At 41.3% G+C, this 16,979-nt stretch overlaps 1 protein-coding gene across 4 annotated transcripts in view; it reads left to right on the top strand.

Moving 5' to 3' along the window:
- Positions 1–16,979, top strand: part of emsy (EMSY transcriptional repressor, BRCA2 interacting) — an 89,072-nt gene that overhangs the window by 35,504 nt on the left and 36,589 nt on the right. For 3 of the 4 annotated variants that reach the window (XM_072262592.1, XM_072262590.1, XM_072262593.1), the window contains exons 10-15: positions 871–1,014; positions 1,807–1,983; positions 3,309–3,454; positions 5,282–5,455; positions 8,639–8,852; positions 10,755–10,805. In XM_072262592.1, coding sequence (XP_072118693.1) covers positions 871–1,014; positions 1,807–1,983; positions 3,309–3,454; positions 5,282–5,455; positions 8,639–8,852; positions 10,755–10,805 — 906 coding nt within the window. The remainder of the gene's footprint in view (positions 1–870; positions 1,015–1,806; positions 1,984–3,308; positions 3,455–5,281; positions 5,456–8,638; positions 8,853–10,754; positions 10,806–16,979) is intronic. The other variant, XM_072262591.1, reaches the window with a different exon arrangement.

Here is a 16,979-nt window from a genome sequence, read left to right on the forward strand (position 1 = left end):
TTGCTGACGATGTGAATTTTAATGAAATAGTTTTTGAAGCTTATTTTTGAATCAGTGCCGTTAACAGTTTCCTATAAAGTGAGGTTTTACTTCACACTCATTTTTGTCTTGGCTGCATTTGAACCAAATGAAGTTGAAAAGTTTTAATTGTGGGTATACTGAGTCTGGCAGAATTCCAGTATTAAGGTAAAATAGTCCAAACTGCCAGTCAACGGGGGAAATCTGTATTTGCAAATCATCCCTTTTTAATGTAAATATTTCTTTATTTCTTTTAAATGAAAAGGAATTTGTCTTATGAATGTCCACATCCTGTTATATTTTCCATTTGACTACAATGGCATAGTGGTTAGAGTGATACTATTACCGCTTAGGAGCCTTGGAGTTCAGAGTTCAGTTCCAGCGTCCTCTGTAAATAATTTGTACATCCTCCCCATGAGCAAGTGGGTTTCTTCTCGGTGCTCCGGTTTCCGCCCACAGTTCAAAGATGTACCGATTAGTAGGTTAATTTGTCATTGTAAATTGTCCTGTGATTAGGCTAGGGTTAAAATGATGGGTTGCTGTGCAGTGTGGCTCATTGGGCCAGAAGGGCCTGTACTGTCTGGTCTCTCTAAATAATTAAATTAAACTATAATGGATTTGGGAAATAGCAATCCTATTTCTTCCTTTTCTGACAGATCTTTGCCGGGTGAAGTTGTTACTGTCTTACGTAGTGAAATTATTTTCAAGACAGCTTGGTTGTATCTGTACTCCATGCTTTGTTGTAATACAATACTAACTGTTGCTGTTAAATCTATTGAATAGTGAAGGATTTTGTGTTATGCTCCTAAACCACTGACACACAACCTGAGTTGTTGCTTGTGCTTTTGGCAGGTGTGAAGATAATAACGCAGCAGATGCAGCCCAGTAAAATTCTGCCTAAGCCGGTCACAATGTCTAGTACGAGCACTTCACCTATCATGGTAGTTAGCAGCAATGGTGCTATCATGACAACTAAACTGGTTACTACACCAACAGGTAATTGTTGCAGAAGGTTTAAAACAGCATTAAACAGACTGTCCAAATCCTGTTTGTGATCTTTTGATTTGAAAATGATTGATGTTGTTGGTTTGTGCTTTAAATTTTGTTGGAGCTTGTGGTAATGCTGCAACTCTATAAAACTCCAGTTAGACCACACTTGCAGTATTGTGTTCAGTTCTGGTCACCTCATTATAGAAAGGATGTGGAAGCTTTAGAGATGGTACAGAGGTGATTTAACCCGGATGCTGCTTGGATTGGAGAGCATGTCTTATGAGGAATGGTTCAGCGAGCTCAGACTTCTATTTGAAGTGAAGGAGGATGAGAGCTAATGCGATAGAGGTCTAAAAGGCATAGATCCAGTGGCTAGCTAGCGCCTTTGCCTTGGGCAGAAATGGTTAATACACGATGGTATGATGCAGAGATGAGTTGAGAGCCAGTCTTTTTCCTAGGGTGAAAATGGCTAACATGAAGGGCATAACTATAAGGTGATTGGAGAAAATTATAGGGGGATGCCAAAAATAGTTTTATGCATAGTGATAGCATAAAACTACCAGTGTGTGCTGTCAGGGATAGTGATCAAGGCAGATACAGTAGGAGCATTTAAGAAACTCTTAGAAAGACATTGATGATAGAAGAATGGAGGACTATGTGGGAGGGAAGGGTTAGATTGATCTTTGAGTAGGTTAAAAGGTTGGTGTGCTATTGTGGGCCCAAAGGCCCTGTGCTCTGCTGTAATGTTCTACATTCTTCGTGTGATTATATATATTTATGTGTCCTCTTGTATAACAGGTACCCAAACTACTTATACACGTCCTACATTGAATCCCACCATCAGTGCCCGTATGGCCGCATCTCCAGGATCTGCCACCTACATGAAAACTACAAGTGGGAGCATCATCACTGTAGTACCAAAATCACTCGCTACATCTCTTGGCGGAAAGATTATCAGCAGCAGCATTGTGTCTGGTTAGTTTACACCTGTACAGCTATTAACTAGGAAAATTTCTGAAGATTCGACTATGACCCAGCAGGGCAGGGAAATTTGGTTGGGGTCTGGAATTCTAATAGTAAGTAATCTTTCTCGCACTAGAATCTATTTTGAAGTTATTGCCTTAGCAGAGAAGATGTCGCATTGTCAAATATACAATGTAGTACTGCCAGAGTTAAATATTTCACCATTTCCTCCATCCTGCAAGGATTTGGCCAAAACAATATTTAAATGTTAATTAATAATCATTTCTCTCCCTTACCCCACCTCTGCTTCTGTATGTATTGAGGATGGCACTAATAGATTGCATAAGGACTTCTTCATTGCTGATCATGTAACTGCAGCATCTAGCCTTTTCCAAGTCCACAGCTCCACAGTGCTAAGCACTGTATTTAAAATTAAGGAGCTGTTTCTTCTGGACCCTAGCCTCATACTTGAATGAATTGGTGGAAGTGTAGGCTAGTTTTAAAAAAAAGCAAACATACTTTGGGTTGCCCTAGATACACTTACAAATCCTCAGTCAAACTTGTCCTTTGTAATGCTGTTGGAAGTTTTGCTGTGCAATCAAGCTGGCATCTAATTTTTATTTGTATCAGTCTTAATCCTCTGGTTTCTGCACATCATATCTCCGTAGTAAATTGTTAACATCTGGGGGAAAGAATGGGTGGAGAGTTGCTGACATGTCTTGAGTGAAAATTGCCTTCCCTAGTATCAGTACCTTGTAACTCTTGTAAGAGCTTAACCCAGTTCAAGTGTGGAATCCTGCTGTATTGTAGAAGTTTCAGTAAGAGGGCTATAATCAGTTTACATGCCTCAGGGTGGGTGTGTGTGTGTGTGTGTGTTGGTGGATTGACACAGGGTTTCATCCCCAAACATCACCATTCTCCTAACACATCCCCTCCCCCCAAAAAAAAGATGCTTCTCAATCCACTGAGGTCTTCCTGCACATTTGTTTTTTTGCAAGTGATTAGTTGACTTGGATCTACCATTTACATAATAACTCCAACAAAATATCCACGTGGCTAAAATGCTCCCAGAAAAAATAATTGGAACTCTGTTAACTTTGATAATGTACTTTCAAAATGAAATTACTCCTATTGTGTTGTACTTCTTATGTCTTAAGGTGCAAGTGTGATAATGTTTGATTTATGTGTGTTTGTAGTTTGCATTATAATTTTTTTGTTTTTGAACTGTGTTTAATTTCCTGCCTCCTTTGAAGAATGTGATAAATATTCAACTGAATATGTTCTTTTGCTAGACTAATTACTTTCAGTAACATTCCTTATTAATGTGTTGCCATTAGGAACAACAACAAAAATAACAACCATCCCAATGACTTCTATGACATCAAAGCCAAATGTTATTGTTGTGCAGAAGACTGCAGGGAAGGGAACAACGATCCAGGGTATTCCAGGAAAAAATGTAGTCACAACGTTGTTAAATGCAGGGGTAAGTACATACTGAACTCTCAGACATTTAGTATCATGCTGCTTCTCCACAGTAATCTCACGCTCCACTCTGGAGAAGGTCACAGAAAACTTTTAAAGTTCCACAAAACTAGGAAATGAGCAGCTGGTGCAATGCAAGTGTGTTCATTTTGTTAGGGAAGGTAATGGCTGGGTTTGTGCATTGACAATTCATCAGCATTAGTGTTTGTCTGTTCTTTTTTTAAGGAGAGTTTTTGCAGTTTATGGGCAAATAAAGGGAAGATAAACTTAGCCATCCTGGCTATTGATGCTCATCTCCTGTGGCAGGTTTGATTAGTAGATGGTTTGTGTCAAAAAGGCTGAGTACAGGAGGAAATGATTTGGTTTTCATGGTATGTTGGAAACTGTACTTATTGTTTATGACCTAGTCAGAGACTGCAGTATATCTTTCTGACTAAGCCATAGTTGAAATGCAAATTATTCTGACACTTTACATGCAATAAGTATACATACAGGTCTGTTCAAAATCATAATCACTAAAATTTAAGAACATAGAGTACAGCGGAATTGGGCTACTCAGAGCATCGAGTCTGCTCCACCATCCCATCATGGCTGATTTGTTTTCCCTCTCAACCCCATTCTCCTGCCTTCTCCCTGTATCCTTTGACACTCTGATTAATCAAGAACCTATCAGCCTCTGCTTTAAATATACCCAATGACTTGGCTCCACAGCCTTGTGGTAATGAATGGCATAGATTCATGACCCTCTGGCCAAAGAAATTCTTTGTCATCTCTGTTCTAAATAGACGTTCTTCTATTCTGAAGTAATGAAATTTATTGTTTTGTGGCAATAGTACAGTGCATTACATAAAAATTACTATAAGTTCCAATAATCAGAATTAGGTTTAATATCATGGTCATATGTCGAAATATTTGTTAACTTGGCTGCAGCAGTACAATGCAATATGCGATAATATAGGAAAAAAAAGTAAATCAATTTCAGTAAGTATATATGTATGCGTATTAAATAGTTAAATTGAAAGTAGTGCGAAAACAGAAATAATAAGAGTGAGGTAGTGTTTAAGGGTTCAATGTCCATTTAGGAATCAGATGGCAGAGGGGAAGAAGCTGTACCTGAATCGCTGAGTGTGTGCCTTAAGGCTTCTGTATCTCCTTCCTGACGGTAACAATGAGAAGAGGGAATGTCCTGGGTGATGGGGGTTCTTAATGATAGACGCTGCTTTTCTGAGACATCACTCCTTGAAGTTGTCTTGGATACTACAGAGCTGACTGATTTTACAACCTTCTGAAGCTTCTTTCGATCCTGTGCAGTAGCACCTCCCCTTCCCCCACTGTTTACCAGACAGTGATGCAGCCTGTCAAAATGCTCTAATGTTCATTGTCCATTCAGAAATCTAATGGTGGAGGGGTAGAAGCTATTCCTAAAATGCTGAGTGTGTGTCTTCAGGCTCCTGTACCTTCCTTCTTGTAGTAATAAGAGAGCATGTCTTGAGTGACGAGGATCCTTAATGATGGATGATGCCTTTTTGAGGCTTCATTTTGAAGATGTCCTGGATGCTGAGGAAGCTAGTGCCCATGATGGAGCTGGCTGAGTTTGCAATCCTCTGCAGCCTTTTTTGATCCTGTGCAGTGGCCCCTCCATACCAGATGGTGATGTAGCCAGTTAGAATACTTTCTAAGGTACATCTGTAGAAATTTGCTGGAGTCTTTTAGTGACGTATCAAATCTCAAACTCCTAATGGTGTTAAGTTTAACTGTGTACTTCAGTTTTCAAAGCATTTACTTTTTTTTCTCTATTACTTTCCTCTCCACCTTTTGTTTCCGGCAGGGTGAGAAGACTATACAGGCAGTACCTGCAGGGACAAAGCCAGCAATTATCACAGCAACAAGGCCCATCACTAAAATGATTGTGGCTCAGCCAAAAGGGGTGGGTTCGTCAGTGCAGCCCACTACAAAAATCATCCCCACGAAGATTCTCTATGGACAGCAAGGGAAAACGCAGGTGAGTGGGAAGCAAAACGCAAAAATTACCTGCTGATGAAAAGTGCCTTCAGAAATATTTAATATTTTCATTTAGGTTTTAGATATATATTCTTGTGCTCTGTTTCAGGCAATACTTATTTTACATCATTTAATTGTCATAAAAAATGAGTGGGGATTAAGTGTTAGCTAACGTATGGGGAGGGGGACTGAGTGAAACCTATGCCTTGCTTTGCCACCATCTTTGTAGGAGGTTGTCAGAGATTGGTGGGCAGCTCTTCTCAGGTTGACCATGTAACTATGTCTGGACAAAAGGCTGGTTGCAGGCACCTATTGGGAGACAAAGTGTCAGCTATGTATGCTGAGGCCAGCAGGCTAAAGGGCATGCAAGCAAATTTAACCCCAATTGGACTACTGTAAAATGTTGCTTTATGGTCTTGTGTACTTTTGGTAAATGGTTTGTATATTAGATGGACACTTCTCCTTTTACTGTTAGATTATCCACATCTGTTAGATTATCCACATAAAGTTAAGCACCATTCCTTTGATCACTCCTGACATCTTGTGACTTATTTTTATTTAGAGACTAGACAACAGGGTGACCGGTTGGAGCACCCTTTGAGAGAAGGGTAGTGCAGTCTGATGTGACCAGAATGAACATTACATTTTCCTGAATGCTATTGGTATTGCTTTGCTTTGGAAATTGAATAAGAAAAGCTCAGTTTATTAAAGAAGAATGCGCCTAGCAAGGCAAATATAGCTCCTCCTCATTTAACGAAGGACACTTTTGATGGCATCATTTCTGGTTGATCTACCATCCTTGTGCCTCTTGTTGTCATTCTGGAGATGTGCAGTCCTTTCATCCGCCGTCTCTTCATCTCTTCTGCTGTTTATTCTTTGTCTCTGATCTTGGAGAAGTGCATTTCCCTGCTCCTTTGTCTCTTCCTCTCTCCTCCTCCTGTGCCTGTTTTTGTTATTCTGAGACGTGCGGTCCTTTCATCCCCCGTCTCTTCATCTCCTTGGCTGTTTGTTGTTTGTCTCTGATCCTGGAGAGGTGTATTTCTCAGCTCCTTTGTCTCTTCGTCTCTCCTCCTCCTATGCCAATTGTTGTCATTTTGGAGACGTGCATGCCTCTCCTCCTCTGTCTTCTTCTCTCATCTTTTTTGGCCTGACTCTTTGATCCTGGAGTCATGTGGCCCTGGCCTCATCTGATTCTTGTTCTCTCCCTCTCCTTGCCGCTTCCCGACGATGCTTGGCGTCATCTCTTGACCATATTGTCCCCCTTCTCTTTCCACACGGCATAATTAGGCTGACCATGTTTTTTTACCCTAATGCTGGATAGAAGATACGAAGCAGTAACACCAAAGCCTCCAGGATGCTGATTTCTCTTGATGATGTGGTTGGCGCTCTCCTAAATGGACATGATATAGTCACTGCTGTCCTTTGACTGCAGCAAAGGGTTTGATGGGTGTCTCGAAGTATGTCATTACAATAAGATTTAATTATCTCTTATTGATGGGTCTCAGTTTGATCTGTCCCAATCCTGCACATGCTGATGGTGATTAGCAGAATGTGACTGCTCAAAATAGAGCTGCCCTGCCCTTTTGCTCCGGTTGGTGTCACTACTGTGAGCATCGTGAGTTGCTTCTGAGGCTGGCCGTGCGCATGCGTCGTGGTGTCGCGTCACAGTTTCTATCATCGCTGACATCGGCTCTTGGGTGAAAGGGCTGTTGATTTTGGCAAGTGAGCAATTTTTAACAAATATATAACCCTGAACCTTGCCTACATTCTGTAAGTTCGCGCATTTTAAGTCGATTTAGCTAAAAATAATGCCGCTGTAATGCACCGTTTGCGCTAATTGGAGGTCACAAACAGACAAACAAACATGAGAGTTTTAGTAGTACAGGTTTCTCCCGCCATCCGAAGGTAGAGCGTTCCTATGAAACAGTTCATAAACCGGAATGTCGTAAGGTGAAGAAGCAATTACCATTTATTTACTTGGGAAAAATTTGTGAGCGTTCGCAGACCCAAAAAATAACCTACCAAAACATGCCAAATAACACATAAAACCTAAAATAACAGTAACATATAGTAAAAGCAGGAATGATATGATAAATACACAGCCTATATAAAGTAGAAATTATTTTCTGCAATCATTACACTGTCCACCGTAGTGAAAATCTCAAGCAAGCGCTCTCGGCAGAAACACTCTGCGCAAGCGCTCTCGGCAGAAACACTCTCTCCAGTATCCTTTAAGCTATAAAGCTGCCAAATCATACCAAATAACACACAAAAATACACAGCCTATATAAAGTAGAAATAATGTATGTACAGTGTAGTATCACTTACTGGAATCGGGAAGACAGCGAGCACACTGGTGATGGTGTGTTAGGCTGAGTCGTCAGGGGTTGGAGTAGTGGGATACTGAGGTGTCATCTCATCATCATCTGTTTCCATCAGGGCAGGCAGGTCATCTTCTGTGTCTGCCTGCCTCGATGTCGAAGGTCGAGGTTTGTCATCTGCTGTGGCTGATGTGGAAGGCTTCCACAAGCCAAACTCACTTTGTCCTTACTTCGTTCACCACAATCGAAATGCTTAATTATGTCTCGTTTTACACTAAGTGTAACACCCTTACGAGCTCTTTTAGGCTTTTCCGATACCTTAGAAACCATCTTGCTAACGGATGCTCAAAATAAATCGACATAAAGCACACGTGTTTAAGCAATGCTGGCTAGAATGCAGTTCCGGGGGAGGAGCTTGGGTGCTCGAGGCACGCGCTGCCTTTTTTCGTAACAGTGAAAACACATTTCTGTTAGTGAAAACAGGTAACCAATGTAGGTCTTTCGTAACAGTGAGGTGTCGTAAAGCGAATGTTCGAAAAGCGGGGGACACCTGTATATAGATACAGCACGGAAACATGAGCTTCTGGCCCAATGAACCGTGCCACCCATTTGCACCCATGTGACCAATTAACCTACTAACCTGTACATTTTTGGAATGGGGGAGGAAACCAGCACAGTCACGGGGAGGATGTACTAACTCCTTACAGACACCAGTGGAATTGAACCTGGATTGCTGGCACCTTAATAGTGTTACACTAACTGCTGCATTACCATGAAAACCAATAACTTCATATATCGGTGATGAGTGCCCAAATGCTGCTGCATCTGTGGTAACAAAAACTGTTTCTCCGTATACCTTGCAGGTTCTAATTAAGCCAAAGCCTGTGGCTTTTCAGGCCACAATGGTAAGTGAACAGACCCGCCAACTAGTGAGTGAAACTTTACAGCAGGTCTCAAGAGTGACAGAGGGGAGCAACACGCCTGGTCAAGAAAGTAGCCTGAAAGAAGAAGCACAATCCTTTGCAGAGGGCAGCAGTGGGAATCTTACCTCCAGTGACTCTGTACAAAGCTCGCAAGGTACAAACTCACTACTCTAAAAATGGGAATTGGTTAGGTTTGTGCATGTATTTAACAAGTATTGCAAGCATGGCAGGTTGAGGGTTCAGAAGAAGCAAGGCTGAAGTGTGAATAACAGATTTAATAGCTGAATGCAATTATTTTAAAAATATTATTCAGGTGGTTGCAAAACTTCCCTTGTCTGTGTGTCTCCATTCCATCTTCCATGTCCCACTGCCTATATTTAACATTGGAAATCGCAAGGATGCCACATAGACCATTACTATGATATATGAGGGTGAGTAATGTGTTTCCTATTGACCTATGGTAGGAATTGCATTTTGGTTTAAAATGCACCCTTGATTGGAGTATAGAACCTGACTGTTGCCTGCCCTTTTCGTGGCATGGAAAGCAGTGGTGGTGGGGTGTATGGAGACTTCCAAGAAAACAGTGGTAAAACACATGGGCAACACAAAAAAAATGCTGGAGGATCTCAGCAGGTCAGGCTGCATCCATGGAGGGAAATGAACTATTGACATTTCAAATTTCAAAAAAGTTCAAAGTAAATTTATTATCAAGGTACATATATGTCACCATAGACAACCCTGAGATTTGTTTTCTCACTGACATACTCAATAAATCATGGTGAAGGATCTCAGCCAAAAACATCAACTGTTCATTTCCTTTCATGAGTGCTACCTGACCAGCTGAGTTCCTCCACCATTGTGTGTGTGTGTGTGTGTGTGTGTGTGTGTGTGTTGCTTAAGATTTTCAACATTTGCAGAATCTCTTGCAGCTCAGTAAAAGTCTTAGTCTGTTGAAGGAATTTCAGCAGTTCATTTCTCATTACTGGATGAGGTTTTTTAGTTTGCACACTTTGACTTGGAATAAAGTTTTTTAACCTTTCTCCTCTCTGACCTCTTCTTCAATCGAGAAGTAGCATGCAACCATTTCTCCACTTGCCTACATATCGCACTTTCCACATCTCCTCATATTTCTCTCAAGTGTTTGGTGTGAGTTGAGTACTTGGAATTGTTTTTTTGGGGGAAAAACTATATTTGTTTTCATTTATGTTGTTCTAACAACAAAACATGTTTGTTTAAATAAGTGCAACTGAAGACCTAATTGGATTTTAGTCACATTTGCAGAATTCAATTTATCAGGGCAGTTTAATTCAGATGGGATAGAATGCACAACAGGTTGTGAACAATGGAATTTCAAAAGTACTCAATCTGTAGATTTTTAGGAAATTGTTTAAACACTTAATTTTAATTGCAGCTTAAAATTTTAAACTTTAATTTCGTCTTACGTTGGGTAACTATTAGGCATTGTTTAATGAATCCATCATCTCTAGTAATGCTTAATGTCATTGGTTCCTAGTGTTTGTATATTGACGTCCTCTTTTCTAGCTTTTTTTGCTTTGTTTTGGGAATATTTCACAAAGTGTTTTGTTTTGGGATTGAAGAAATGACATTTTGTTTCAATTTAGAAAGATTCTATCATTACATTTTTGGAGTTTCATAATAGTCTCCCTCATTAAAGGCTCCCAAGGGATTATGCAATTAGAAATGTTACTTCAAACCTCCTGGTAGTTGATGGCAGAAGAGAATGGTGAAGTTTTCCCTCTCATTTCAGAATGTTGCAAGACAATGGTTTAAAATTTTAATGTGATCTTGTAGAAAAGTTAACGTGAATCTAGCATCAATTTTGGCTCCATTGACTCTGGAGTCTGCAGCAAACTTCTGTTTAATGATATTGAATAGTATTCAATACTGATAAATGGGGAATTTAAGAGCCCTCTTTGAAGAAAAGGGAGATAGAGTGCCTCATAAATGCGGAATTTGCTTTGTTGAGGCAGTTCTGAATGCAAAACTTTGTCTTCCTTAACCCCTGCTTGTTGTTTTGTCTTAATTGTCGCACTAGGCAAAAGCCGATCGTACATCGAGGTACAGAAAACCCGAAATAATTATTTGAGTAAGTCCAGATATTGTGCCGTCCCTTTTATTTTTTAAATCTGCCCACCCCTTGTAAGTCTACATGGGATGTGATTCACAACATGTAATATGGTTGTCTTCCTGTTTTTGTTTTTATCCTTTTTGTTTATACAGTATAATTCATTTCAGCTCATACAGAATAGATTCTTTTGATACAAATCATTAAACTTTCACTGAATGTTTTTGTACATTGCCTTGCTTTTCATGATTTTGTTCCGTACTCCCCTTTCCAACTAAGTTATTCTGTTTAAACTGACACTCTTAACTTTCCAGTCATGCTGGAGATGATACGATTTTGTACATGTACACTTGTTGAATCTGTAAAACTATTCCAATAGGATGGGTTCTGATGGGAATAGAAATCAGCACATCTTTCAGGGTGAACAGAAACGTAATTCTCTTGCGTACTTTTATCTACTTGATGCAGGCAATCAGTTTTAATCTGATTCTTCAGATGTGAAGTTTCAAGTTCAAGTTTAATTGCCATTTAACCATATATGAATACCTATGAATACAGCTAAACAAAGCAGTATTCCTCTGCGGCCAAGATGCAAACCACAGTACCAACAGTCACACAGCGCACAAGGCACATATAGCACACATAATTAAGATAGCAGTAAACATACAGTCACAAAGAAAAAAAATAATATAGCCCAAGTCTCTGATTGTCATGCTCTGTAGATTGATGGTGCATGGGATGTTGTCAGCAGTCTGATCATCACACGCTAGTGCAGCCACAGATTAGCACGATCCAGCTTGTCTTCCACCAAGTAAACATTGGAGAGCAGCATTGATGAGAGGGGCCAGCCCCCAACCCAGCATGGACACCCTTTGCACCACACTGCGAGTTGCAACAGGTGACCCTATGTCTTGAGGGTAGATCATGCAACAGCTGAGGCCACACAGCTCCCCTGCCATAGGTCTCGCAGTTTTCCAAGTTTCATTTCCAGTACCCATGTGTCAAGGGGAACAAAATAATTGTTACTCTGGATCCAATGCAGCATAAAAAAATGCAGTAAATATAAATGCATAAGATAGATAAATAAGCCAGTTTCATCTACATAGATTGATTGTCCATAAAGTGACGCTAGGTACAGGCAACACACATCAAAGTTGCTGGTGAACGCAGCAGGCCAGGCAGCATCTCTAGGAAGAGGTGCAGTCGACGTTTCAGGCCGAGACCCTTCATCAGGACACAAGAGTGTCTGTACGTGAGGTGACTGACAGGAAAGGATGAAGTAGTGGTGGTGAATGGGTAGGTTAGTTGATGGATCAGCCTTGCTGCTTGCGGAAAGCAATTGTTTTTGAGTCTGGTAGTTCTCTTGTATAACTGGTTATATGTTATTTGAGTGTGCAAAATGTCATCTTCAAGTAGTGTGTTTTGTATATTTAAAGGATTGGTCACATTGAGTTACCTGCAAGATGTCTTCAATCTTTGATAAACACTAAAGACCGTGGAGACCACATCTTGATCTAGAGCAGGAGTTTCCAATTTTTTTTTATGCCATGCAGCTTTAACATTACTTGAGAGGTCTGTGATCCCCAGGTTGGGAACTCCTGTTCTAGAGTGTAATAATGTGAGATTACTGAGGCAGGCTGTCTGACATCTCTTAGAGTGAAAGTCATGTACGCCCTTGGACTGTGTTTCACATAGTTCTCAGTGTTTGTTTGTAACAATATGGATTTTACTATCTTGCCCACCTACATGTAAGTTGCTAGGTTTTTATATACTCCAACTTATTTAGTTGGAATTGATGGATAGTGGGTGCTTGATAACTCAGTCTTTTTAATGCTTTGGTTCTGTTCCAGGCCCAATTTACCTCCAGACCAAGTCTGAAAAGATTTAATTGCAGGATTTCTTAAGTAGAATTTCCCCTTCTTGATACAATTTGGAAGTGTTCCTGTTGCACATAAGTTATTGTTCTGAGTGAGGTTTCTGTTGATGAAAATACTTCTATTGGCACTTTTTTATTCTTACTCTATCTCTTGTCACCATCTCATTGCCTTAAAATTCCTTGATAGATGGTTTCAAAGGTGCTACCTTCTATATTGTACTATGTTGTCAAAGGTAGCAGAAACTTATTAGTAGTTATTTTCTTTGGACTAGGCATGCACCATGCATGAAGTTGATTTATTTAATCTACAGAACCACTAGTTATTTTAAATCTAAGCATCCAAAGTTATATACTGCTGTAACAGAAACCATGCTCCAAAGCAAAGCTGATTGTTTTCTATTTATCTTCAACTATAATTGTAAATGATATAGAAGATAGAACAGTACAGCCCATGATGTGCCAACCCTTTTCAACCTAAGGTCAATATAATTCTTCCCTCCCACATAGTTCTCCACTTTTTCTTTCATTCATATAGGGATCTAAGAGGTCTTTTCAATGTTCCTAATGTACCTGCCCCTACCACCACCTCTGGTAACAATCTGTATAGTAATCTGTATAATATTACACTCTGTATAATAAAAAAACAAACTACCTCTGACATTGCCCACCCCCCCACCCCGCCATACTTTCCTCCAAACATATTGTAATTTTGACCTGTGGAAAAGATCTCTGACTTCCTTGTGGAGAAGATCTCTTACTGTGTATTCTGTTTATGTTGCTTATCATATACTCATCTATCAAATTACCTCTCATCTTCCTAATCTCTCCAAAGAGAAAAGCTCTAGCTCGTTCAACATATCCTCATAAGACATGCTGCCTAATCCAGACAGCATCCTGGTAAAACTCAGCACTCTCTGAAGCTTCCACAACTTAAATATCTGAATAGAAGGCAGTTTTGAGAGATGCAGGGTAGTGGTGAGGTTGTATGGTGGATATTTGAAAGTTGGGATTGTGTATTGGTGGGTGGCTACAACAACTAGTCAGGGTTGGTACAAAGTGAAAAGCAGTAGTTTCTTTATTTTGTTGTAATGCCCTGGTAAAGATTTTACTGCTAATGTTGTAGGGTATTTCATGTAATGGTCTTCGTAGAAGCAATGTGTTTGGGTTACTGTTAAAGATAAAGGATGCTTAGGAATGTTGTGTCATCTAGTCAGGAAGGTGGAACTGGGAGAAGGTTCTAGAGAATGCTTTGGGAGAGGTTTTTATGACGGATACTGAGTGGGTTGAGGTCTTTTTCAGTGGGAGATAGAGAGAGAAGAAGCTTGAGAGAACCGGCTGTAGGATTTGATCCAGTGGGAATGTCCCCAAGAGGGCTATTTCTACCAGGGATCAGTGAATAGGAGTTGGTGCCATGATTACATTAGACACAACGGCTTTTGGAAGATTTGAGCTCCAGCCTATGCACATTTGACTGTTTAAGTATAATTGGCCCTTTTGTTTTTTTTTCTTTAGTAACTCTTCGGTTAAGCTAACATTTACAAATGTACTTTCTTTATAACTGAACATAGTATATGCTCTGTTATTTCTTGCCGATGGGTGATTGCGTGGGAGCAGTAAGTTACACAGACCAGGGTTTAGGTGGGCAAGACATCCCAGTCTCATGGGTTTGGCGGGACTAAAGTCATATTGACCCTAGACATGCAGAGTCTGAGAAAGGTGGTTTTCTCATCACTGAGTGCAGTGGCTGTTAGCAGGGGGCTAACGAGCCACATCTCTGGAGATGCCTGGCATAAAGGGGTTCCATTGCAATGGATTTCTCATTGAAAGTACCTATCAGTCATCATTCTTCCAACCTTGTCAGAATTTGTATTAATCTTTCATGTGGAATGTGGTCAGCATTTTTAATGCCCATGCAAAATTTATGGGTTCAGCCCCTGTCAGTGTGAGCTGAGCATATAATCAATGTGGATGGGCCAATCCAGTATTGAGAGTGATGTAATGTTTCAGGTATAAGTGAATGATTCCATTATACTTTGCAAAGGAACAATGCGTATTCCTCAACCAGCATCCCTAAAGCCCATAACCTAATCGTTGTGCGAGCAATTACCAATCGGGGTTCAATTCTCACCATTGTAAAGAGTTTGTACATCCTCCCTGTGACTGTATGGGTTTCACCAGGTTTTCGTTTTCCTCCTACGTTCTAAGGGCATAGGGTTAATGAGTTGTGAGCACGTTATGTTGGCGGCAGAAGTGTGGCAACATGTGCAACCTGCCCAGTGCAATCTTCACTGATTTAATTTGATGCAAATGATGCATTTCACTGTATGTTTTGAGGTACATGTGACAAGAGTTACAAGATACACGTGGACTAAGATGTTAACTGTCCTGTGCTATCACCAGTGGGATCATCGGTTGATCTGCCACCTGTCTTCAGGAGTTTCGGCCCGCTTATGATCAAGACTCCCTCGAGGTGGTGGGCCAGCAGTGCTAAAGCACCACCTCCCACTGGTGAGCTTAAAAACTTGGCATCTGCCTCTATCAGTCACTTCCATCCAACAGGTAGTCTGCTCTTCAGGTGTCTATGCAACTACTGAAGGGTTTGCAAGATATGTATACACTGTCTGACTGTCTGCCCCTCTGGACATACTTGGTCCACACCCATGCCGATCCTTTCTCTGCTGCCTCAGCTACAGCCCTGCTGGTTGACTTGATCTCTCTTCTAGTGAAGCCAAGGTCACGCAGCCGCTTCTGGAGAGTGAACACAACATACCCGTGGCAGCCTACTTCGGGTGGATAGCATGAGGCCTTCCACCCTCTGTCTCTGCACTCTGATCTTAACTCTGCATACTTGGTTAACTTGCGCTCATGGGCTTCATTGATGTTGTCTTCCCAGGGGACTGTGAGTTCCCCAATCTCTCTGGTGGTGTCAGACCATATGATTATATCTGGATGCAATGTTGTGAAAGCTATTTGCTCCAGGAAACTGCCTTTCCCATCCAGGTCAGCCTTGACACACCAATCATTGGCTGAAGAAAGTATGCTTGATCGTGAGCCTGTGCTGTACACCCTTGACTTGGAGCCTTCTTTCACAAATGATATGTGATGTTCTGTGCAACATGGGGCATGAGGTAAGTTGTGCTGCAGTACTTTCTGCTCAACCGCTTCTGTTACAACTTTGAGAACGTTGTTATGTCTCCAAGTGTACATGCCGCTGGAAAGATTGACTCTGCATGCACTCAAAATATGTTGAAGTGTTCCCTTCTTACCACAAGCAGCACACCTGTCTGTCGTATCTTCATACCAGGTGCTGAGGTTGGCAAGTGTTGGGAGCAGATCGTACGCTGCTCTGCATAGAAAAGAAATGCGGAGCGGTTCCATCTGCCACAGAACATTCCAAGATAGATGTCGTTGTTCAACACTTTCCCATCGGGTCCAAGCCCCTTGTTTGGCCAGGCCAGCTGTTTTAGCTAACCTCTTCTCCTCTTCTACCTCTCGTATTTCTTGTGTTACAAGCTCATGGTGCTCCTTGCCTGTAGAAGATGACCACCACTTGTGGGTTGTCCATCCAAGTCCCTGGCGACCTAGCTGGATAGCCCCAACCGTCTCCTTGTGCTTCAGTCTAGACTCTGCCTCATCAACTGCTACACAGGCTGACCACTTCCTGCCTGATCTCACATTTGGCTGGGTGTTCTTGATGACAGGGTCTTTTGAGTCTCGAAGCATCAAGAATGATCTTACCTTGGCTACCTTGACCTCCTCAACAAGGGATTGCACTGGGATGGTAAGCTTTGTCTGGCTACTGTGGATTGTAACATTGGTGAGGCTGCTTGGTACTCCAAGCCACTTCTTCACATACTTGTTGATCTTCCGTTCCATTGCCTCAACATGGGACATTGCCACTTCATAGACGGTTAGTGGCCACATTATCCGTGGCATCAGTCCGTACTGCAAGCACCACAACTTCAACTTGCCAGGCAAGCCACACTTGTCAACAGACATCAGACTTCTGCTGAACTGTGCTCCTGTCTCTTGTATCCTCTTGGTGTCTCTCAGCTCCTCTGTATACCATCACCCGAGGCTCTTAACTGGTTGGTCCTGAATGGATGGAATCTCCTCTCCACAAAGGGTGAAATGAAAGTCAACCAGCTTTCCTCTCCTAAGAACAAGGCTCCTTGACTTCTTGGTCTTGAACTTCATTCTTCCCCAATCCATTAGCTCCTTGAGTCTAGATAGTACATTTTCCACTGCCTCTGTGCTGGGATCCAAAAGGGTGAGATCGTTCATGAACGCTCGTATTGGTGGTAACTCCCTTCCGTTAT

This window comes from Mobula birostris, chromosome 7 (genome assembly GCF_030028105.1).
Source record: "Mobula birostris isolate sMobBir1 chromosome 7, sMobBir1.hap1, whole genome shotgun sequence".
NCBI classification, from domain to species: Eukaryota; Metazoa; Chordata; class Chondrichthyes; order Myliobatiformes; family Myliobatidae; genus Mobula; species Mobula birostris.